Raw genomic sequence first — 20,923 nt, 5'->3', positions numbered from 1 at the left:
CGCTATTGGCCGGCGGTCCGGGATTCCCCGCGCTGATTGGCCAGCGGGCTGCAGCCGGCGGGGTATATAAGGGCGCTGCGGCGGCGGGGCGCAGGGCGGTGGGTGGGTGACAGAAGGTGGGGGTCTGTGCGCGCCGCCGCCATGCGGGAGCGGAGGCCGGCACCGGCCGCTCCGGCCCGGTGCAAGCTGGTGCTGGTGGGCGACGTGCAGTGCGGCAAGACTGCCATGCTGCAGGTGCTGGCCAAGGATTGCTACCCCGAGGTGAGCCCAGACCGGCACCGGGAATCGGCAGCGGGCACCGGCAACGGGACCGGGCGCTGACGCTCTCGGTGCTATTGCAGACGTACGTGCCCACCGTGTTTGAGAACTACACGGCTTGTCTGGCCAGCGAGGAGCAGCGGGTGGAACTGAGCCTCTGGGACACCTCCGGTACCGGGGGGAGACACGCGCGGCGCACGTTCGGGGGGCTGGCGGGGGTTCTGGTGCCGGTGGAGTGGGGCGGGGGCAGCCCCGGCTCCGGAGGGGGTGATTGGGTTGTTTGCAGGGGAAGGTGGTTTGGGGATTCGGGGGCTGGCAGGGTTGGGGTTGGGAGGCTGCAGCGAGCGGGGGGTCGCCGCAGTGGGGTGTTTCGGCGTCCCGGGGCTGTTCGGGGGACCTGCAGCTCTGGGGGGGAGGGGCGTTGGTGGCCACAGTGGCGTGTCGGTGGTGTTTTGGGAACCCGGGGGTGTTTTGTGGTCCCCGCGGGGGCGGGCGGGAGCTTGGTGGCCGCCCTGGGGGGGCTTCAGGTCTAGGGTCATATCCCCGGGTCTGGGGGGCGCAGCTACTCCCCAGGGACCGACCTCGGGGTGGGAGGTACGGACGCACCGGGGGGGGGTCACAGAGGGCTGAACCCCTTCCTTTGCGGGGATCCCCACACCGTTGCCCCCCTCCGGGTGGGGTCCAGGGTGCTCCCTGCGCCCTGCCTGTGAATTGGGAGGATTATGGGAGATCCCGGTGTTGCTCTTCCCTGGTCACCCCGAAGAGTTGGGGGGGTCGGGGCAGCCCTGCCCGGTGCTGCAGTGTCCCCCCCGGCGGGGGGGGTCCCCGCCGGTCCCCGGTTGCCATGGCGATGCGCTGGCGCAGCCTCTTTGCTATTCTGTGCACGGAGCGTCTGGGCTGCGAAACCCCTCCGAGGCCTTTGGGGGGTCGGGGGGGGGGGGGGTGGAGAGGATGGACATCCCGGAAACCCCCTCCTCACCCCACTGACCCCCCTCCCTCACCCCCCCGCGCCGCGTCCCCCGCAGTCCCGGGTGCGGTGCTGGCGGCTCCGTGTCCCCGAGGACCCCGAGGGGGTGGCAAGGTGTCCAACCCCCTCCTCCGGCTGCCCCCTCCCCTCGAGACCCCTCGGTACAGCCGGGGCTCCCCAAAATGAGGGGCGGGGGGGGGGTTGTTACATAAACACCGCGGGATCCATTTCCCGCTGCCTCGTGAAGGCGCGATGCGACGTTAATGGGCTGCGGGGACGGAGGTGGCGTTTTGGGGGGGGTTCCAGAGCTGTGGCCCTCACCCCGGCAGGAGTGGGGCTCTGTACCTTTTGGGGGGCTCTAGAGCTGTGTGTCCGCCTGTCCCTCTTACGAGGCTGTGTCTGTTTTGAGGGGCTCCAGAGCTCGGTGCACCCACGTTGGGTAGGAGCAGGGGTTGTCGTTTTTGAGAGGGTCTCGATCTGTGTGTCCCCCTGTCCCTTTTGAGGTGCTGCGTCTGTTTTAGAGGGCTCTAGAGCTCTGTTCCCCTGTCCCTTTTGGGGTTCTCTGGAACTGTGAACCCCCATGCTGGGCAGGAGGGGGGCTGTGTCTGTTTTTGTGGGCTCTGTCTTTTTTGGGGGGCTCCAAGGCAGTGCACCCAACCCCAGGCAGGAGGTGGCTCTGTGTCTTTTGGGGGGACTGTGTCCCTGTGTCCTTTTTGGGGTTCTCTAGAGCTCCACCACCCTGGGCAGGAGGGGAGCTGTGTCTCTTTTAGGGGCTGTGTCTGTTTTGGGGCGCTCTAGAGCTGTGTGACCCCCACATCTGGCAGGAGTGGGGGCTGTATCTGGTTTGGGAGTCCTTGTCCCTTTTGAGGGGTTCAAGAGTTGTTTGCCCACCGGGCCTTTTGGGGGGGGGTCTAGACCTATGTCCCCCACTCCAGGCAGGAATGGGGCTGTGTCTGTTTTGGGGGGCTCTAGAGCTGTGCCCCCACCCCGGGCAGGCTGGGGGACTGTGTCCCTTTGCCAGACCCCCTTTCTCGTGTCCCTGGGGTGGGGGGGCTGAGCGGTGACACCCCCTTTTCCCCCAGGCTCTCCCTACTATGACAACGTGCGTCCCCTCTGCTACAGCGACTCGGATGCCGTCCTGCTCTGCTTCGACATCAGCCGCCCCGAGACCCTCGACAGCGCAGCCAAGAAGGTGGGGAGGGGGCTCAGTCCCCAGGACAGTGTCCCCGTGGGGTTTAGGGGGCTCAAGGATGCGGGGACACCGACCCAGGGGGGTGCCTGTGAGCTTTGGGGGATCTGGGGACACAAAGAGAACGACTCAGAGGAGTCCCCGTGGGGTTTGGGAGGGGCTCAGAGATGTGGGGACACTGATGCAGGGGGGTCCCTGTGAGGTTTGGGGGACTCACAGACACACGGACGCTGACCCTACAGGGTTTGGGGGGCTCAGAGATTGGGGACACCAGCCCAGGGGGTCCTTGTGGGGGATGGGGGGGTATGCAGGGACAGGGGAACAACGATATGGGGTGGTCCCTGCAGGGTTTGGAGAGTACAGGGATGTTGTCCTCAGAGGTCTCTATGGGGTTTGGGGGCTCAGGGATGCAGGGACACTGTCCAGGGAGGATTTTTGTGAGGTTTGGGGAGCACAGGGATACTGACCTGGGGAGTCCCTTCAGGGTTTGGGGGGTTCAGGGCTGTCAGGACACTGACCTGGGGAGTCCCTGTGGGGTTTTGGGGGTTCAGGGCTGTCAGGACACTGACCTGGGGAGTCCCTGTGGGGTTTGTGGTTCCTGTGGGGTTTGGGGGCTGCAGGGACATGGGGATACAGATCCACGGGGGTCTCTGTGGAGTCTGGGGTGTGCTGGCACACAGGGACGCCAACCCTCTGGGGTGACATGGAGAGGGTTTTGGGGTCCCCTGTCCCTGAGAGCAGCTCCGTGCCCCTCACCCCTCAGTGGAAGACAGAAATCCTGGATTATTGCCCCAACACACGGGTGCTGCTCATCGGGTGCAAGACGGACCTTCGGACGGACCTGAGCACCCTCCTGGAGCTCTCGCACCAGAAACAGGCACCCATCTCCTACGAGCAGGTCGGGGGGGCCCTGGGGTGGGGTTGGGCACCTGCTGCTCTGACTTGGGGGTGGATTTGGAGTGGTCGTGGGAGGGTGGATTTGGGGTGATCTCGGTGTTTGCAGGGGGGTGGGTTTGGGGGGTCCTGGTGGCTGCAGGTGGGCAGGTTTTGGGGTGTCCTGGTGGTCTGATGTTGGGGTGGATTTGGGGTGGTCCTGGTGTTTGCAGGGGGGGTGGGTTTGGGGTGTCCCGGTGGTCTGATGTTGGGGTGGGTTTGGGGGGATCACAGGGGGTTGGATTTGGGGGTCCCAGTGGCTGCAGATGGGTGGGTTTGGTGGGGTCCTGGTGGTCTGATGTGGGGTGGGTTTGGGGGGAGATCCTGGTGTTTGCAGAGGGTGGGTTTGGAGGGGTCCCAGTGCTTGCAGGGGGGTGGGTTTGGGGGGGGAGTGCCAGTGGTCGGGGGGGGGTGGGTTTGGGGGGATCCCAGTGTTTGCAGAGGGTGGGTTTGGGGGGATCCCAGTGTTTGCAGAGGGTGGGTTTGGGGGGATCCCAGTGCTTGCAGGGGGCTGAGTTTGGGGTGTCCATCTGATGCGGAGCTGGTTGCAGGGCTGTGCGGCCGCCAGGCAGTTGGGAGCTGAGGGATACCTGGAATGCTCAGCCTTCACCTCGGAAAAGAGTGTCCACAGCATCTTCCGGACAGTGTCCGGCATCTGTCTCAGCAAAGCCCCCCCGCAGCCGCCCCGCAGCCCCCCCCGCAGCCTCTCCAAAAGACTCCTGCACCTCCCCAGCCGCTCCGAGCTCATCTCCTCCACCTTCAAGAAGGAAAAAGCAAAAAGCTGCTCCGTCATGTGAAGGGGGGATGGGAATGACCCCACACTCACACACCTTCTGACCCCCCCCCCCCAAGCCCCCAGAATGGGGTGGGGGGGCTGGACAGGGCCCTGGAGCCCCCCCCCAAAGGAGGATGGGGGGCTGCTGCCGTCCTCTCGCACCATTGCCCTGCCAGCCCCCCAGCCTGGGGGGCTGCCCCCATGGGAGGGGGGGGCCTGGGGGGTGTCTTCACCTGGTCCCCAACCCTGAGGGAGTCCCTGGGGGGTTTGGGGCGCACAGGACCCTGGGGACATCAACCCACGGGGACCCCTGTGGGGTTTGGGGTGTCCAGACCCTCAGGAACATCAACGCAGGGGGGTCGCTGTGGGGTTTGGGGGACACAGGGACGCTGTCCTGGGGATCCCTGTGGGGTTTGGGGTGCACATCATGGGGCTCATCCATGGACTCATCCTGTTTTCTCCCCCTTTACCCCATCCCTCATCTGCTGCTTGGCCCTGGGGGACCCTGGTGGGTGGGGGAGGGGGGCTCTTTTATGGACTATCTTGGGGGGGTGTCTCTGTTCCATGTCAGTGTTATTAAAAAGCTTATTTATTATCAGAAATATAACACCTACCTATGTGCAGCCCTGCCTGGCCCTGTGTTTTGGTGTCATCGGTGATGGTGACACTTACGTGGGGCTGTGCTTTCACCCCTGGGTGCTGGTGCTGAAGGCAAAATCCCTGGGGTGGGGGATTTGGGGGGTGCCAAAAGGGATCCCCCACCTCTTCTGCTGCCCCCCGACTCTGCCTGGGTCCCTCTATCATGTAAATGGGGATGCAGTGGGGGTTTGAGGCTCCTGCAGGAGCAGATCTGGGGGGTCCCGGGAGAGTTTGGGGTGCACAGGACTGTGGGGACACGGCCCCAGGGGCCTCATTTGGGTACGCAGGAGGTCCCTGCGGGATGCGGGGGGCTCAGGGACGCGGGGACACGGTCCCACAGGACTCATTGCAGTGGGGGGGGGGGGGAGCTGCCGCGCGGCGGAAGGATCACGGGGCGCGGCGGTGCTGCGGCCGCGCAGGGGCGCTGAGAACCTGTGAGGGATGCTGGGAGTTGTAGTCCAACGACGCGGGGACTGCCGGGAGCTGTAGTCCCGTGCCGTCCCGGCGTGCCCTGCGGCCCCGGCAGACATGGCGGCGGCGGCGGCGGAGCGGCGGCGCTGAACCCGGGGCTGCGGCGGTGAGCGGGGAGCGGCGGGAGCAGAGCGAGGGGCACTGCTGACACCCCCGGGGGACCTCCTCGGCGCCCAGGGGCTGGAGGGCCCTGGGGCCGCGGCACCGGCACCGGGCAGAGCTGGTCGCCAGGGGCAGGGCCTGGAGCGCCGTTGCGCCGCGTACCCCGGGCCTCCCGGAACCCTTTCGGTGTCCCCCAGGTCTCTCTGCGCCCACCCCCCGGGCCTCCCCGTGCCGTCTCGGGCTCCCCCTCTTCCTTCACGTTCTCTCCTCGGAGCCCCCCAGCCCTTCCCGCTCCTTCCTGGGGTCCCTCTGTGCCCTCTCGGGGGTGCCCCAGGGCTCCCCACTCCCTCCTGAGGGTCCCTCTGCGCTCTCCCCGGGTTCCCCAGCTCTCCCTGCTTCTTTTTGGCGTCTCTCTGTTCTCTCCCCGGGTCCTTCATCGTCTCCCGGCGCCTTTTTGGGGTTCCTCTGTGGCTCTCCTGGGTCTCCACTGTGCCTGAGTGCCCTCCCTGGGTTCCCCTCCCAGCCCTCCGTCTTCCCTCCTGGGGTCCCTCTGCACCCCCTGAGCCCCCCTGGTGTCCTCCCCGCTGACCCTTCCCCACAGATGGCCGGAGAAGTGACGGACAAGAAGGATCGGGATGCATCCCCGGTGAAGGAGGAGAGGAAACGTTCCCGCTCCCCCGACCGGGAGAGGGAGCGGGACCGGGACCGCAAGGGTTCCCCAGCCAAGGACAGAAAGCGACACCGATCCCGGGACCGGAGGCGGAGCCGCTCGCGCTCCCGGTCCCGCTCCAAGTCCACAGAGAGGTGAGGAGGGCCCAGGACTCCCTGGGTTTTTGGGAAGAGCTTTGACAGTCCCACAGAGGGCGAGTGGGGGTTCTGGGGTCACGCTGTGATCCCCCTGACCCGCAGGGATCGGCGGCACAAGGAGCGGGACCGTGACCGCAGCAAGAAGGAGCGGGACAGGGACAAGGATGGCCACCGGCGGGACAAGGACCGGAAGCGATCCAGGTGGATCCTGTCGCTTTTTTGAGGGGTTCCTGCTGTCTCCTAAACCCTCTGGAGGTTGGGGAGCCCCCAGGGCTGTGTCTGGAGGCTGACTCTGAGCTGTTTTCCTTGGAAGTTTGTCCCCGGGCAGGGGGAAGGACTCAAAGTCTCGGAAGGATCGGGATGCACGGAAAGCAGAGGAAGAAGAGGAGAATGCCCTGAAGAAGGAGAAGGTGAGGAGGGGGAGTGGGAGTGGCTCCAGGGGGATCCAGGTCCCTGGAGTGGTGCTGACATCTGGCCCCACTTCCAGGCACAGCCGCTGTCCTTGGAGGAGCTGTTGGCAAAGAAGAAGGCAGAAGAGGAGGCAGAAGCCAAGGTGGGAGCAGGAACAGGAGCCTCTTCCCTTTGCTGGGGGGGTAGATGTTTTGGGGGGACACCGCAGGGGGAACCCTGGGAGGGAACAGGGAGGGATGAGGAACTTGGGGATACAGAGGGACCTCAGAAGGAAGCAGGTAGTGCCAGGGAGCACTGGGAGGGATCATGGGATGGAGCAGGGAGGTCTGGTCGACTTGGGAGGGCACATGGGGGGCTGTGGAGACACAGGAGGGAGAGGGGAGGCCTGGTGGACCCTCAGGAGGGAGCAGAAGGACCTTGGGAGGGAATGGGGAAGGCTGAGGGGTCCGGTGAGGGACACAGAGGGACCCCAGGAGGAAAAGAAGGACGGAGCTGGGGAACACGGGGAGGGAGCAGAGAGACCCCTGGGAGGGAGTGGAGAAGTCTGGGGGATCCAGGGAGGGAGAGGAGGAACCCAGGAGGGAGAGGGGAGGCCTGGGGGACCCTGGGAAGGAGCAGAGAAGGCTGAGGGGACCCACAGCAGCACGGGGCTGGCAGCCAGGCCCAGTGTGACGCTGCATCTCTCCCATCCCAGCCCAAGTTCCTGTCCAAGGCGGAGCGGGAGGCCGAGGCCCTGCGGCGGCGGCAGCAGGAGGTGGAGGAGCGGCAGCGGCTGCTGGAGGAGGAGAGGAAGAAGAGGAAGCAGTTCCAGGAGATGGGCAGGAAGATGCTCGGTAAGGGGTCATCCCTGGAGCCCCCCACACAGCCCTCGGGGTGAGGGCTGGCTCTGAGCCCCTTCCCCTGCTCCCCAGAAGACCCCCAGGAGCGCGAGCGCCGTGAGCGCCGCGAACGCATGGAGCGGGAGACCAACGGCACCGAGGACGAGGAGGGCAGGCAGAAGATCCGGGAGGAGAAGGATAAGAGCAAAGAGCTCCACGCCATCAAGGTGGGGCTGGGGGCTGGTCTGGGGGGGCCAGGGGGAGGATGGGGGGGTCCCGCTGAACCTGGGGTCCTGCAGGAGCGGTACCTGGGGGGGGTGAAGAAGCGCCGGCGCACGCGGCACCTCAACGACCGCAAGTTTGTGTTCGAGTGGGACGCGTCGGAGGACACATCCATCGACTACAATCCCCTGTGAGTGCCCCTGGGGCTGGGGGCGTCCCTGCGGGGTGCAAGGCAGCCCTCAGCCCTGCTCCTGATGCTCCCACCCTGCTCCAGGTACAAGGAGAGGCACCAGGTGCAGCTGCTGGGCCGCGGCTTCATCGCCGGCATCGACCTGAAGCAACAGAAACGGGAGCAGTCGCGGTTCTACGGGGACCTGATGGAGAAGAGGCGGACGCTGGAGGAGAAGGAGCAGGAGGAGTGAGGTTTTGGGGAAGCTGGGAGGGTGCTGAGGGATGTGCAGGGTGCTGGCTGGCTTGGCTTGGCTGGGATGTGGAGCTGGGCTGCAGCAGGTCCTGCAGGAAGTTGGCAGAAGAGTTCTGGAGGTGCAGGGCGAGCCCTATGCCCTTCCTCTTTTCTCTTCCTCACCTCCTTCCTCACTCCCTTTTGTCATCTTTTTCCTCGCTCTGCCCTCATCCCCCTTTCCCCCATTCCCTTTTCCCTTATCCTCCTTTCCCTCTCCCCTTTCCTCCATTCCCTTTTCCCTTATCCTCCTTTTCCTATCCCTTTTTCCCCATCCCTTCCCTCCCTCCGGCCAGGGCACGGCTGCGGAAGCTGCGGAAGAAGGAGGCCAAGCAGCGCTGGGATGACCGGCACTGGTCCCAGAAGAAGCTGGACGAGATGACGGACAGGGACTGGCGCATCTTCCGCGAGGATTACAGCATCACCACCAAGGGGGGCAAGATCCCAAATCCCATCCGCTCCTGGAAGGACTCCTCCCTGCCCCCCCACATCCTGGAGGTCATTGACAAGTGTGGATACAAGGTGGGCACAGAGAGGCGGGGCTGGGGAGGGGGAAAATGGGGTTTTCAGGAGTTCAGAGAGGGGGAAGAGGAGAAGTTCCGCTCCCAACCTGCTCCCCCTGGCAGGAGCCGACCCCGATCCAGCGCCAGGCCATCCCCATCGGGCTGCAGAACCGGGACATCATCGGCGTGGCTGAGACTGGCAGCGGCAAGACGGCAGCGTTCCTGATCCCGTTGCTCGTGTGGATCACCACCTTGCCCAAAATCGACCGGTGCGGGGCAGGGATGCTGCCTGTGGCACAGGGTGACACTGCAGAGGGGTCAGGAAAGGGTGGCACCATGAAGGTGACAGGGTGGGGTGACAGGGTGACACTGCCGAGGGATTGAGGCAAGGTTACAGGGTGACACAGTGGAGGGAAGGGGGTGAGGCTGGAGGGCAGCGTGGGTGACCCAACAATGTCCCGCCATGCTGCAGCATCGAGGAGTCAGACCAGGGGCCCTACGCCATCATCCTGGCCCCCACCCGTGAGCTGGCCCAGCAGATTGAGGAGGAAACCATCAAATTTGGGAAACCCCTGGGCATCCGCACCGTGGCCGTGATCGGCGGCATCTCCCGCGAGGACCAGGGCTTCCGCCTGCGCATGGGCTGCGAGGTGAGCGGGGCGGGTTTGGGGGGTCCCAGGGGCGTGGCTCAGCCCCGAGCTGCTCCCACCAACCCCCCCTGTCCCTCCCCAGATCGTCATCGCCACGCCAGGCCGGCTCATCGACGTGCTGGAGAACCGGTACCTGGTGCTGAGCCGCTGCACCTACGTGGTGCTGGACGAGGCCGACCGCATGATCGACATGGGCTTCGAGCCCGACGTGCAGAAGATCCTGGAGCACATGCCCGTCACCAACCAGAAACCCGACACCGACGAGGCCGAGGACCCCGAGAAGATGTTGGCCAACTTCGAGTCCGGGAAGCACAAGTACAGACAGGTGGGTGTGCACGAGGGGTTGAGGAACATCCCACAGTGAGGTAGGAACGACTCTGATGGGGCAGGAATGTCCCCCCCAGTGAGCAGGAACATCCCCCAGTGAAGTCAGAACCACCCAGTGGGGCAGGAGTGTCCTTCCATGGAGCAGGAACATCCCTCAATGAAGTAGGAACGGCCCCGGTGGGGCAGGGAGGGGGTCTGTGGGGCTGGGAGGGGATCCATGGGGTGGGGAGGGGCAATTTGGGCTTTTGGGGAAGGGGTTGAGGGAATGGGAGTCACATTCCTGCTCTGTGGAGGGACATTCCTGCCCCACAGTGGGTGTTCCTGCCCCATGAGGGGTCATTCCTGCCCCACAAAGGGACATTTTTGTCCCGTGGGGGACATTTCTGCTCCATGGGGGACAATCCTGCCGGGCATGGAGATGTCACTGCTCCATGGGGAATGTTCCTGTTCCATGGGGGAGCATTCCTACCCTGCTGGGGTCATTCCTACCTCATTGGGGGTTGCTTCTGCTCCATGGGGGGGACATTCCTCCCCCACTGGGGTCATTCCTGCTTCACTGGGGGATGTGCCTGCTCCATGGGGGGATGTTCCTGCCCCACCGGGGTCATTCCTTCTTCATTGGGGGAACATTCCCACCTCGCTGGGGGACGTTCCCACCTCGCTGGGGGACGTTCCCACCTCATGGGATGTCCCTGCCCCGTTCCTTGCAGACTGTCATGTTCACGGCCACCATGCCGCCGGCGGTGGAGCGCCTGGCCCGCAGTTACCTGCGGCGCCCGGCCGTGGTCTACATCGGCTCTGCTGGCAAACCCCACGAGAGGGTGGAACAGAAGGTTTTCCTCATGTCCGAGTCGGAGAAGAGGTGGGGAGCACGGGGTTTGGGGGTGGCCTGGGGGTTGGAGGGTGACAGGGACTCTGCAGGGTGCTTCAGCCTCTCTTTGCCCAACTGTCTCTTCCTTCTCCTTTACAGGAAGAAGCTCTTGGCCATCCTGGAGCAGGGCTTCGACCCGCCCATCATCATCTTTGTCAACCAGAAGAAGGGCTGCGATGTGCTGGCCAAGTCCCTGGAGAAGATGGGGGTGAGTCTGGCCTGGGGGGGTCACCCTGAGCCCTGTCCCCCTCATCCCCACGTGGGGACTCCCCGATGTTGACCCCCCCTGTTCCCACAGTACAACGCCTGCACCCTGCACGGCGGCAAGGGCCAGGAGCAGCGGGAGTTTGCCCTCTCCAACCTGAAGGCCGGGGCCAAGGACATCCTGGTGGCCACGGACGTGGCCGGACGTGGCATCGACATCCACGATGTCTCTATGGTGGTCAACTACGACATGGCCAAGAACATCGAGGGTGAGGCTGGGGGGGTGTGGGGGGGGTGCCCAGCTCCGGTGCTGCCTGTGCCAGCGGGGCTGTGGGGGGTGTGCTGCCCATGCTGGGGGTGCTTGGCCCTGGTGTTACCAGCACTGGAGGGGCTCTGGGGGGTTGCCTGGCCCTGGTGCTGCCACACTGAAGAGGCTGTGAGGTTGCCCAGCCTTGGTACTGGGTGTGCAGGGGGTGCCTGGCCCTGGTATTACCCTCACCAGGGGGGCTGCAGAGGTGCCCAGCCCTGGTTCTTGGGATGGGGGGGGGGTGCCCAGCCCTGGTGCTGCCTGTGTCGGGGGGTTGGGGGGGGAGGTTCCTGGCATTGGTTCTGGGGGTGGGGGATGCCCAGCCCCAGTGCTGCCACACCCAGGGGGCTGTGGGGGTGCCCAGCCCTGGTACTGGGAGTGCTGGGAGTGTCTGGTCCTGGTACTGGGAGCACTGTAGATGCCCAGCCCTGGTACTGGGAATGTGTGGGGTGCCCAGCGTCAGTGCTGCCACACCCAGGGGGCTGTGGGGTGCCTGGCCCTGGTATTGGGAGTGCAGGGGGGTGCAGGGAGTGTCTGGCCCTGGCACTGCCCACACTGAACCCTTCGTGCCCCCTCCAGATTACATCCACCGCATCGGGCGGACGGGCCGAGCGGGGAAGAGCGGTGTGGCCATCACCTTCCTCACCAAGGAGGACTCCACGGTGTTCTACGACCTCAAACAGGCAATCCTGGAGAGCCCCGTGTCCTCCTGCCCCCCCGAGCTGGCCAACCACCCCGATGCCCAGCACAAGCCTGGCACCATCCTCACCAAGAAGCGGCGGGAGGAGACCATCTTCGCCTGAGGCCCCGCTGGCCCTTCCTCATCACCTCTCCAGGGACAACAGGACCAGCAAGGCTGCCAGGACTGCTCTGGCTGTTCTTTTCCCAGCTCCTTGCGCAACCAGGACTGCCCACAAGCAGAGACTGGGGCTGGGATTATCCCAAATATCCCCCCTGTTCTCCCAGTCCCCCTCCCCACTTTCCCCATGGAGCGGAGGAGCTGCCGGAGGCTGTTTGGGGGCCAGTTCCTCCCTGCTGCCAGGGTGGGGCTGGATTTTGGGCTGTCCTGGGAACTGTCTGCACCTCATCCTTTGGGTTTTTTGGGGGTTTTTTTTGTAGCTGAAGCTCCAGGCTGCAGGAATAAACTGGCAGCGGCGTTACAGGCGGCACCTCCTCGTCCTCTCCCTTCCCTGGGTGCCATTGCCTGGCCCCTGGGTGCCACCTCCCGTGGGGACAGAAGCCAGCAGTGCCCCAAAGGGTGCACTGGAGGTGCTCAGAACCCACCAGCAGTGTCCCTCCCCCCCATCCCAGAGCAGGTTCCCCCATGTCCACAGACACGGACGCCAGCACCTCTGAGCACTCGTGTGTTTCTGAAACCAATTACAGGGAAATCAGTGCTTTCTACAAAAGAAATTATAACAAATCTGTGGCCCCCACCCCATTTCCCCCCCCTCCCCACCAGTAATGGCCCCGGGGGGGGCTCAGCCCACGCCAGGACCCCCGGCCGAGGGCAGTGGGCGCCGTATTTACAGGACTCTGTGGTGACGTGCGGTGACAGTGTGGACAGGGGAGTGTCGGGGACAGGGCAGTGGGTGCAAGCGTGGAGCGGCCCCCACACCCCATGCAGCCCCCCCACTCTGCCCTCCCCATCCCGGGGGGCAGGAGGGGTTTGGCTGCGGTGACCGGGGCGGGGGAATCGGTGCAGAGCGAAGCGAGTGGTGTGACCCACTTCTCCCGGGGGTCCCATGCAGGGGTGGGGAGGGGGCAGGCCAGGTCCCGGGGGTGAGCAGGCACCTTCCCTTTCTTCCTCGGGTCTGTGCGGGGTGGGGGATGCTGCTACAACTGCCCCCTCTTCTTTACCCCCCCTTTCTGGGGAGGGCACCCACTGTCCATGGCAGTTGCCCTGCGGAGAATGAGCCGACCTGTGATGCAGGGCCCGGGGCGGGGGAGAAACTGAGGCAGGGCGAAGGCATGTGTCTGTCCCCAGGCTCCCCAAACCTTTGGCGGGGAGTCCCAGGGCATCCTGGCCGCCGGGCCCCCCCCCCGCGCTGTGCTTATGGCTGAAGACGTGCCCGGGGGGCCGGGCCAGAGGAAGCTGCCGGTGCGGAGTTCGATTGTCTGAGCACCCCCAGCGCTGGGCTGGGGCGAGGCGGGGAGCGCCCGGGGTTTCGGGGGGCCGGTTCCCAGCCGTGCCCCCCCTCTCCCCACCCCTAATAGCTGTCCTTGGCCCAGGGCCGGCTGCGCTGCCAGTTCCTGTCGTGGTTGCGCTCGCTCGGGCGCTCCGGCGTGCCGGGACCGCTGCCGTGGTGCCGGTGGGGCTGGTACAGGTCGGGGTAGGGGTCCCCGTACTCCTCCTCCTCCTCCAGGTGCCGCGAGCTGCGCTGGGATGTGGCCCCCCAAGGCTGGGGCGAGGTGTCCCCCGCCTCATCTGATGGCATCAGGCTGTCGTGCTCCAGCGGCGAGTGCTCGCCCCGCTCCCCCAGCAGCTGCTGGCTCTGTGGGCAGGGAGGGGCTGCGGTGGGGGGCTGCGTGTGCCCCCCGGCCCTGGCACCCTGTGCTGGGTCCCCGTGGGAAGCAGGGAGGGGGGCTGTGTGCCCCCCACCCCATCTGTGGACCCCTGTGCCAGCTGTCCGTAGGGAGCAGGGAGGGGACCGGGGAGCTGCATGTTCCCCCCCAGCCTGGACAGCCCAGTGCTGGATCCCCATGAGGAGCATGGAATGGGGCTGTGTGTCCCCAGTTCTGACCTGTGCGCCCCCCACCCTGTTTTGCAGACCCCTGTGGGGAGCAGGGAGGGGCTGGTGGGACAGGGTGGGGGCCTGTGCAGCCTCCCTGGCCCCAGCACCCCTGTTCTGAGTCCCCGTGGGGCCAGTGGGGAATTGTGTGTCCCCCCCACCCTATACCCCCGTGGGAGCAGGGAGGGGGCCACAGGGTTACCTGCAGGCCCGGGAGTCCGGTGGGCGAGGGGACAGCGTGGGGGGCGTGTGGCGGGTGGTGCGTGGCACGCCAGTAAACCTCCAGGTACTCAGCCAGGTGCTCACAGGCATCCTCCAGCTGGTTCTCATCCAGGATCACGTCAAAGAGCTCCTGGGGAGGCGGGTGAGAGGGGTCAGGGAGGGCTCGGGGATCCCCCCAGGCATCCCCAGGGTGGGGGGCCGGCTGGCTCACCGGGGGACACTGCACCAGCTTGTCAGCTGCCATCATCTGCACGTTGAGGTGCTTCACCTGGGACTTGCCCCTGGACTTGATGAGCCGCTGCAGGACCTGGGGAGGGGAGAGGGGAGTGATGGCACCACGGGGGACAGCCAGGACCCCCCCAGAGCCGTGGTCACCCCTCACCTTGGGCGAGGACACCTTGACGTAGACGATGATGGGTGCCAGGGAGGTCTTGGCCAGCTGGGCCGGGTGGTTGATGGTGTCAGCATCCAGCACCACCAGCTGCAGGGACTTGGCCAGCTCGAAGATGCGTTCGATCTCACTCTGCACCTCGGCTGGGGGGACACGGGGGGGGCCGTGTCAGGTTGGGCTGGCCCCTGGGAGGGGGTTCCTGCACCCCCGGAGTGAGCCTGGCCCCTCACCAATGCTGGAGCGGGTGGTGGAGCGCTCCAGGATCGCCTGCTTGCCCAGGTTGTTGAGGATGGAGCGCTTGGCCAGGGACAGATCAGCTGTGATGTGGGTGATGGAGATCCTGGGGAGCACAGGGACACCATGGCCACCTGGGGACCCCCATGCTGTGGAAGGAGGGGGGGTTCTGGGTGGTGTGATGGTCTCACCTGCCATCGAATCTGTGCTTGAGGAAGTCGAAGAGGGCTTTCTGCATCATGTCGGTGACCTGCCACGGGGCCACCAGCCCGGTGAGCCACGGCAGATGGCACCGGCAGGGAGGTGGCAGCCGCTCAGCACCCTGCCAGCCGCCCTCGGCCCCACCATCTGCCCGCCGCCGGCACAGGATGGGCAGGGAAGGGACAAGGGGCGCAGGCGACCATCCCGAGGGCACAATGAGGCCACCCTGCAGCCCCCCCATACCTCATATCCTTTCAGTGAGGGCCCCACCAGCACCACAGGCCGCATGGAGGGGACCACGTCGTAGGGTGGGATGTGCTGCGTCTGCAGGGGTACACGGGGACGTGTCAGTGCCCTGTGCTCCCACCCCCAGCCAGGAAGGGGTCAATGAGAGCATATTCCAGACAGTCACGGCATCCTGGAGCCCGCCCAGCCCCATAATCAGGAACGAGAGGGGGGTCTCTGCTCCCACCCCACCCCAGAAGCAGCCACTCTTGGCCCTGCCTGCAGCCCCCTCCTCACCTCCCCCTGCCCAGAGCACAGCCCTGCACCTGGGACTCACCTGCTTCTGCTTCTGCTTGGCTTGGGGAGAGAAGAGACAGAAGTTGGTGACAGTAAAGTGGGGACCCCCCCCCGGGACCCCCACAATTCCCCTGGGCCAAGATCTGCCCTTACCTAAGGAGGGGGGAGGCGATCGCCGGCTCCCGCTGTCGCCGAGGCCCGAGGCATTGCCAGCTCTCCTGGGGAAGAAGGGGGTGAGCGAGTGTTGGGGGCCCCAGGGTGGGGCCAGGGGATCCCATCCCTACCTGGCTTTCTGCTCCTGCTTGAGCCTCATGGCTTCCAGGCGCTGGGGGCTGGGGATGAAGGCGATGTCCCCCCCCTCCTTCACTAGGCGCCCGATCCACCAATCATTGCTGTATTTCTGGGTGAGGACAGGGCACAGGTGAGAGCAGAGGAGGTCCCTGGCCCTGAACCGACCCCCCCAGCACCCCAGCTGACCTCTTTGATGTGCAGGAAATCTTTGGCTTCAAAGTTGATGGCGGCTCCCTGCACTGGGCACTCCTCGTCCAGCGCCCCGCAGTAGCTGACATTGGTGCGCACAGCGAAGGCGACCGGCTTGTGCTAGGGGCGTTTGGGGGGGCGATCAGCACCCCCGGGCCCTGGCAGCGACCCCGAGCCATGCCCTGGGTGTCTCCCCATCCATACCTTGGCCCTCTCGAGCTGCTGCTGAGCCTGGCTCTCCACCTCGCGCCGGGCACCCTCACGGTCCTCTTCCAGGGACACGTCGGAGTCCAGGGATGGGCGGCTGGTGTAGGAGTCCGCCGAGCCCTGGGGGAACGTGGCTGAGTGCCGGGGGGCTGTGAGGGGAACCCCCACAAAGAGGGACCTCGTGCTGAGGCGATGGCAGCTTCAGGTGGGGACCCTACTGACCCCCTTCCAGCTCTCGGGGGTCCACAGCGGCATCACCCAGCACAGCTGCCCTGGGGTGCAGCCCCCACGAGCTGGGGGGGTGACGGCGGAGACCCCCGCAGCCCCAGGGATGGGGAGATGACCCCTGTCACCCTGGGGATGTGGGTCTCGCCGCTGCCGCCCCCCACCCTGGGGTGCTCAGCGCAGCACCCCCGGCTCCCCCTCCCCGCCGCGCCGCTATTTACCCACCGCCCGCTGCGCCTGGAACAGGCGCAGAAGCTGCGGTGAAATATTTATAGGTCCCTGGATGTGGCTGAGCACCCCCCCCCCTCCCCCGAGGCCCCCCGGGCCCTGCCGGGCTGAGCTCAGCGCCGCTGCCCAGCACCGCCCCCCGCTAACCTGCACATCCCACCCCGCTCACACTGAGGGGAGCCTGGGCCCCCCCAGCCCCCCCCGCAGGCAAAATGGTTTCCCAGCATAGCCCCCCCCAACATGGCCTCCCCAGCACGGCCCCCCCGGCATCGTCACCGCCCCCCGCGCCCCGAGCATCCCCCACCCCCCAGCATGCCCAGTACGGCTCCGCAGCATTCCAGTGAGGCCCCCCAGTACGACACCCCCATCACCCCAGTGAGGCCCCCCTGCACAGCATCTCCAGCCCCCTCTCCAGCACGACCCCCCCATGCAGCCACCCCCCGGCCTGGAACATCGGCCCCCGGCCTGGGGTATCGGGATTCTCGTCCCGCCTGGTCCCGGTCCCGGCGGTATCTGCCGGGGGGGGGACGAGAGCGGCGGCGAGGAACAAAGGGCCGGGGGGCGACACAGCACCCCCCACACCGGGCATGAACCCTACACCGGGCACGGCCCCCCCCGAAGCACACCCCCCTCGTGCGCCATCACCACCCCGGAGGGCGCAGCTCCCCCCCAGCCCGACCGCGGCCCCCCGCGCACGGTCCCCGCGGTACCGGGACCGGTACCGGAGCCGGTACCTCGTTGAGCAGGAAGGTAGCGCTGGAGTCAGAAAACGACATAGACGGGGCGAGCCGAGCCGAGCCGCCCGCGCCCCCCCGCCCCGCTCCACCGGCACCGGCTCCGGTTCCGGCTGCGGCTCGGGCTCCGGCTGGCCCTGCCCGCTCCGCCGCCACCGCCCCTCCCCGCCCCTCCCCGCCCCCGCCTCCCACCGCCCCCCCCCGGGGCGCACGGAGCCGCCCCCGCCGCTCAGCCCGGGAGGGGTGGGTGGGTGTGTGTTGGGGGTCGCCGTTCCCCCTTCCCGGTGCTGGCGGGGGGTTCCGGCCCCTCTCTGGCGGGGGTCGCCGGGGGGTTCCGCTGGCAGCCGGGAGTCCCGAGCGGTCCCGATGAGCTGTCCCCGGACGGGTCACCGGCACAGCTCCCGGTGGCCCGGGGGGGGGGGATAGTTTGCCAAGAGGAGAGCTCTGGGTGAGAGGGGAGTCCCGGAGCAGCGGCAGAGGGGCCGTGCAGCCTCCCGCAGCGCGTAGCTCGGGGCTCCGGGGCGGCGGCGGGGGGTCCCGGTGGGTACCTCCATGCTCCGGTGCGGCGGCTCCGGTCCTGCCCCGAGCCGGCAGCAGCCCCGTCTGCAGGGCGAGCCCTGCGGCGGGGCCGGAGCCGCTCCCGCCCCCCCGCCGCGCCCCCCCCCCCCCCCCGCCCCCGAGGAGGGGGGCAGCGACGGGCCCCGGGGGACCGGGCCGGCCCGCCCCGTTACCGTGCAGCGGGACGGGCCCTGGCGGGACCGGCCCGGGACGGCTCGCGGCCGGCCCGGGGACCTCGGGGCAGCGCTCGGCGGGGTGGGGGCTTCGGACAGCAGCGGGACCGCCCGCGGACACCTGCACCGGGCACCAGGCATCGAGCACCGGCCCCGGTACCGGGCACATGGCGGGGCCCAGCTGGGCCCTCTCCGAGGTGCTGAAGGGGCAGCGCCAGGTGCCGGGCCGGGTCGCGGGGTCCCTGGGGGTACCGGGGAGTACCGAACAACAGATGCCACCCCACCACGAGGGAAACGGGATGCTCGGGCCGCTCTGCGCCTCCTGAGGCCGCCCCTACAGGAACCCCCCGCCCTCCACGGGGCCTCCCCGGTACCCGCTCACCCGCCGGCGGCCGGAGGGAACCGGAGCACGGGGTGGGGGGCAGCGGAGGGGTCCGTGCCTCTCCCTGGCAGCGCGAGGAGGCGGCCCAGTGCCGGTTGCGGGAGCGGGCGGGGAGCCCCGCGGCCCCCTCTACACCTCCTGCCGGCCCGTTCCCCTTCCGCTGCCTCAGTTTCCCGGGGCCGCCCCCCGCGCCGCAGTGCCGGTGCCCGCCGCCGGCCCGGCCCTGACGCAGCACTCGCTATTTTTAGCCGCGGGGAGCGGCTGTTGCGATGCCACCGGCGCCCGGTGCCGGCGCCCAGCCCCGGTCCCGGGGGAGCGGCGTGGCGGAGGCGGCCCCGTCGTTCCCTCCAGTGCGGAGGTTGGGGTGGGAGATGCTCGGCCGCTCCCCGCTCCCCATCCCGGGTCCGTGCTTCAATGCGGAGCCGCAGCAGCGGCGGCCCCGGGGCTGGCGGGGCTGCCCCGCCCCAGTGCCAGTGCTGGTGTCGGTGCCGGTGTAGGTGCCGGTGCCGGCCCGCTCACCTGCCTGCGGAGGATGCTGGAGGTGGTGTCGGACGAGGTGCTGCCGTCCGAGCGCTTGAAGCGGCTCTTGCGCTTCGGGAGCCTCCGGGGGCTCTGCGGCGAGAGCAGGCGGTGAGCACCGGGCGGCCCCGGGCGGCGCGGCCCCGCCACGGCGCTGCCATCGGCGGCCCCCGGCTCTGCGGGCAGAACCGAACCGGGCCGCACGGAGCCCGCGACGGCCGGGAGGGCTCCGGTCTGCTCACCTGGAAGGAGCCGGGAGCGTCAGGCTGCGCCGGGGCGGACATCCCCGGCGGCAGCCTCCGGAGCCCCGGGGATCCCGGCGGGGCAGCCCCACACCGGACCGCGGCGCTCCGCGGGGAAGGGCCGCGCCGCCGCCACTGCCGCGCTCCGCATCACACGGGGCCGCCGGGGCGTCCCGGCCGTCCCCGCCCCCGCCTGCCCGCCCCCGCGCCCATCCCCGTGGCGGCCGGTCCGCGCCCCCGCAGCTGGGCAGCCACCGGGAGGCACCGGCAACGGACCCTCCCCACAACCCGCAGTGCTGCGGTGACCGGCCGCGCGGTACCGGGGAAGAGGAGCCGCCCGGGGCCGCTGCGGCCCTGCCCACGCGTGTGCGGGGATGCGGGAGCCCGAGCCCCTCCGCCCGCATCCCACCGGGACGGCTCCCGCGGCCGCCCTGCCCCTTCCACAGTTTTTTTTGCCACCCCCACGCCGGGGCATCACCCCACGGGGTGACGCCCCCAAAGACCCCCGCGTGGGGCGGGCGGGGCCGTGGGGGGACGCAGCCCATCCACCCCACGCCCCGTGTCCCCGCCGTGCCCACGGTGGCGGCCGGTTCCGGTGCTGCAGCATCACCGGACCGCGGGCCGGGGATGGACCGGGAGCCCCACGGAGCCCCAGCACGGGCCCCCCACCCCCCGCGCGGCGGGACTTCCGCGTGGGGCCGCAGGGACACGGCCCCGCCGGCGGCTGCTAATTAATGATTAATCAGCGCTCCCCGGGGCCCGGCGCCGCGGCGGGGGGGGTGGGGGGGGGTGCGCGGCCCGGCGCCGCCGCTGCGGGGGAGGGAAGGGGGGGCAAGGGGAGCTTCGGCCACGGGGGGAGGGCAGGGTCGGTCCCACGCACACTCGTGGGGTCCGGGGGGGGGTGGGCTGGTGGGGAGCGCAGTGAGGGGGTGCCCTGTGCCAAGCTGGGTGTGAGAGTGCGTGGAAATGGGGGGGGGGGGCGTGTGCAAGGGATGCGTGTGTGTGTGTGTGCGTGCAAGGGGGCTGTGAGTGTGTAAGGGGTGTATAACGGGGTGTGTGCAAGGACTGTATGTGTGAAGGCGGGGGCAGCGTGTGTAAGGGCTGTGTGCGTGTAAAGGCGCGTGTGCAAGGGGTGAGTGTGTGTGTGCGTGCAAGGGAGTGTATATGAAGTGTGTGCGGTGTGGATGAGGGGGGGTGTGCCCCCGTGAGTGTCTGTGTGGGTGCAAATGGGGTGTGTGCAAGGGCTGTGTGTGCAAGCGGTGTGTGTGTGCACCTGCACATGTGTGCACGCCCGCTGTACCTGAGCGGTGTACGGGCGTGTGTGCACGAGGGGTCGTGTGTTTGCACAGGAATATGTAGGGGTGTATGTGCGAGTGTGTAGCGGGGCTGCATGAGTGTGCAAGGGTGTGTGTGTACGTGAGGGGGTGTAGATGTGCAAGGAGGGTGCGTATGTGCAATGTGTACGTGTGCGGCAAGGAAAACGTGTGTGCAAGGGGATGTGTCCTCATGTGTGTGCGTGTGCAAGGGGAAGTTTGTGCGTGTACGGGCGTGTGCGAGGGGGGTTCGTGTGCGTGTGAACACACATGTGCATGCAACACACGTGTGCTGGGGTGTGCAATGTGTGCGTGTGCAAGGGGGGTCCCGGGATGCGCGGGGCGGGTGTGCGGGGGGAAGGCACGGGGGGCACTGCGGTGGGTGTGCAAGTGACACACTCGGGGGGGGCTGTGCGGACACGGGGGGGCCTGGGAGGTGTGGACACAGGGGGGCCCAGCCGCGCGTGTCCCCGCCATGTCGGTGCGTGTGTTCGTGTCCGTGCGCGTGTGCGCAGCCCCGGGGGTGCGAGTCCGCCCCCACCGCTCCGGGCCGTACCGGGCCGTTCCCGCCGCCGCCGCTGCGCCTTTAAGGCCGCCGGCCGGGAGCGCCCGGGAGCGGATCCGGGCGGGGGGGGGGGAGGGGGGG

General features: G+C 67.8%; 3 protein-coding genes across 6 annotated transcripts; 2 read left to right on the top strand and 1 right to left on the bottom strand.

The window, feature by feature from the left end:
• The first annotated feature begins 132 nt into the window (after positions 1 to 132).
• RND1 (Rho family GTPase 1) lies at positions 133 to 4,284 on the top strand. Its single transcript, XM_082299016.1, has 5 exons — positions 133 to 261; positions 342 to 429; positions 2,308 to 2,417; positions 3,178 to 3,312; positions 3,899 to 4,284. Exons 1-5 carry the CDS (start codon positions 142 to 144, stop codon positions 4,142 to 4,144), a joined length of 699 nt encoding a protein of 232 aa, XP_082155142.1. The 5' UTR covers positions 133 to 141; the 3' UTR covers positions 4,145 to 4,284.
• Positions 4,285 to 5,270: 986 nt separating this feature from the next.
• DDX23 (DEAD-box helicase 23) lies at positions 5,271 to 12,083 on the top strand. Of its 3 annotated transcripts, none has more exons than XM_082299238.1 (17): positions 5,271 to 5,338; positions 5,936 to 6,138; positions 6,244 to 6,342; positions 6,455 to 6,551; positions 6,629 to 6,694; positions 7,247 to 7,385; positions 7,467 to 7,597; positions 7,670 to 7,782; positions 7,867 to 8,010; positions 8,349 to 8,574; positions 8,679 to 8,824; positions 9,028 to 9,205; positions 9,288 to 9,530; positions 10,243 to 10,394; positions 10,503 to 10,611; positions 10,702 to 10,876; positions 11,494 to 12,083. In XM_082299238.1, exons 2-17 carry the CDS (start codon positions 5,936 to 5,938, stop codon positions 11,715 to 11,717), a joined length of 2,445 nt encoding a protein of 814 aa, XP_082155364.1. In that variant the 5' UTR covers positions 5,271 to 5,338; the 3' UTR covers positions 11,718 to 12,083. The 3 variants fall into 3 exon arrangements, with proteins under 3 accessions (XP_082155364.1, XP_082155362.1, XP_082155363.1); XM_082299236.1 differs by having other exon boundaries at positions 7,464 to 7,597; XM_082299237.1 differs by lacking the exon at positions 5,271 to 5,338 and adding an exon at positions 5,348 to 5,531 and having other exon boundaries at positions 7,464 to 7,597.
• A 1,041-nt stretch (positions 12,084 to 13,124) lies between these two features.
• CACNB3 (calcium voltage-gated channel auxiliary subunit beta 3) lies at positions 13,125 to 19,006 on the bottom strand (the record flags this gene model as incomplete). 2 transcript variants are annotated; one of them, XM_082298948.1, is made up of 14 exons in its annotated part: positions 13,125 to 13,409; positions 13,849 to 13,998; positions 14,080 to 14,175; positions 14,251 to 14,402; positions 14,490 to 14,599; positions 14,685 to 14,743; positions 14,938 to 15,018; positions 15,257 to 15,276; positions 15,370 to 15,434; positions 15,501 to 15,616; positions 15,694 to 15,816; positions 15,901 to 16,023; positions 18,723 to 18,815; positions 18,965 to 19,006. In XM_082298948.1, 14 exons carry the CDS (start codon positions 19,004 to 19,006, stop codon positions 13,125 to 13,127), a joined length of 1,515 nt encoding a protein of 504 aa, XP_082155074.1. The 2 variants fall into 2 exon arrangements, with proteins under 2 accessions (XP_082155074.1, XP_082155075.1); XM_082298949.1 differs by lacking the exons at positions 18,723 to 18,815; positions 18,965 to 19,006 and adding an exon at positions 17,091 to 17,132.
• Between the last annotated feature and the right edge of the window lie 1,917 nt (positions 19,007 to 20,923).

The sequence above is a fragment of the Coloeus monedula genome (genome assembly GCF_965178545.1).
Source record: "Coloeus monedula genome assembly, chromosome: 30".
Lineage (NCBI taxonomy): Eukaryota > Metazoa > Chordata > Aves > Passeriformes > Corvidae > Coloeus > Coloeus monedula.
This window is presented reverse-complemented; position numbering and strand designations above follow the sequence as displayed.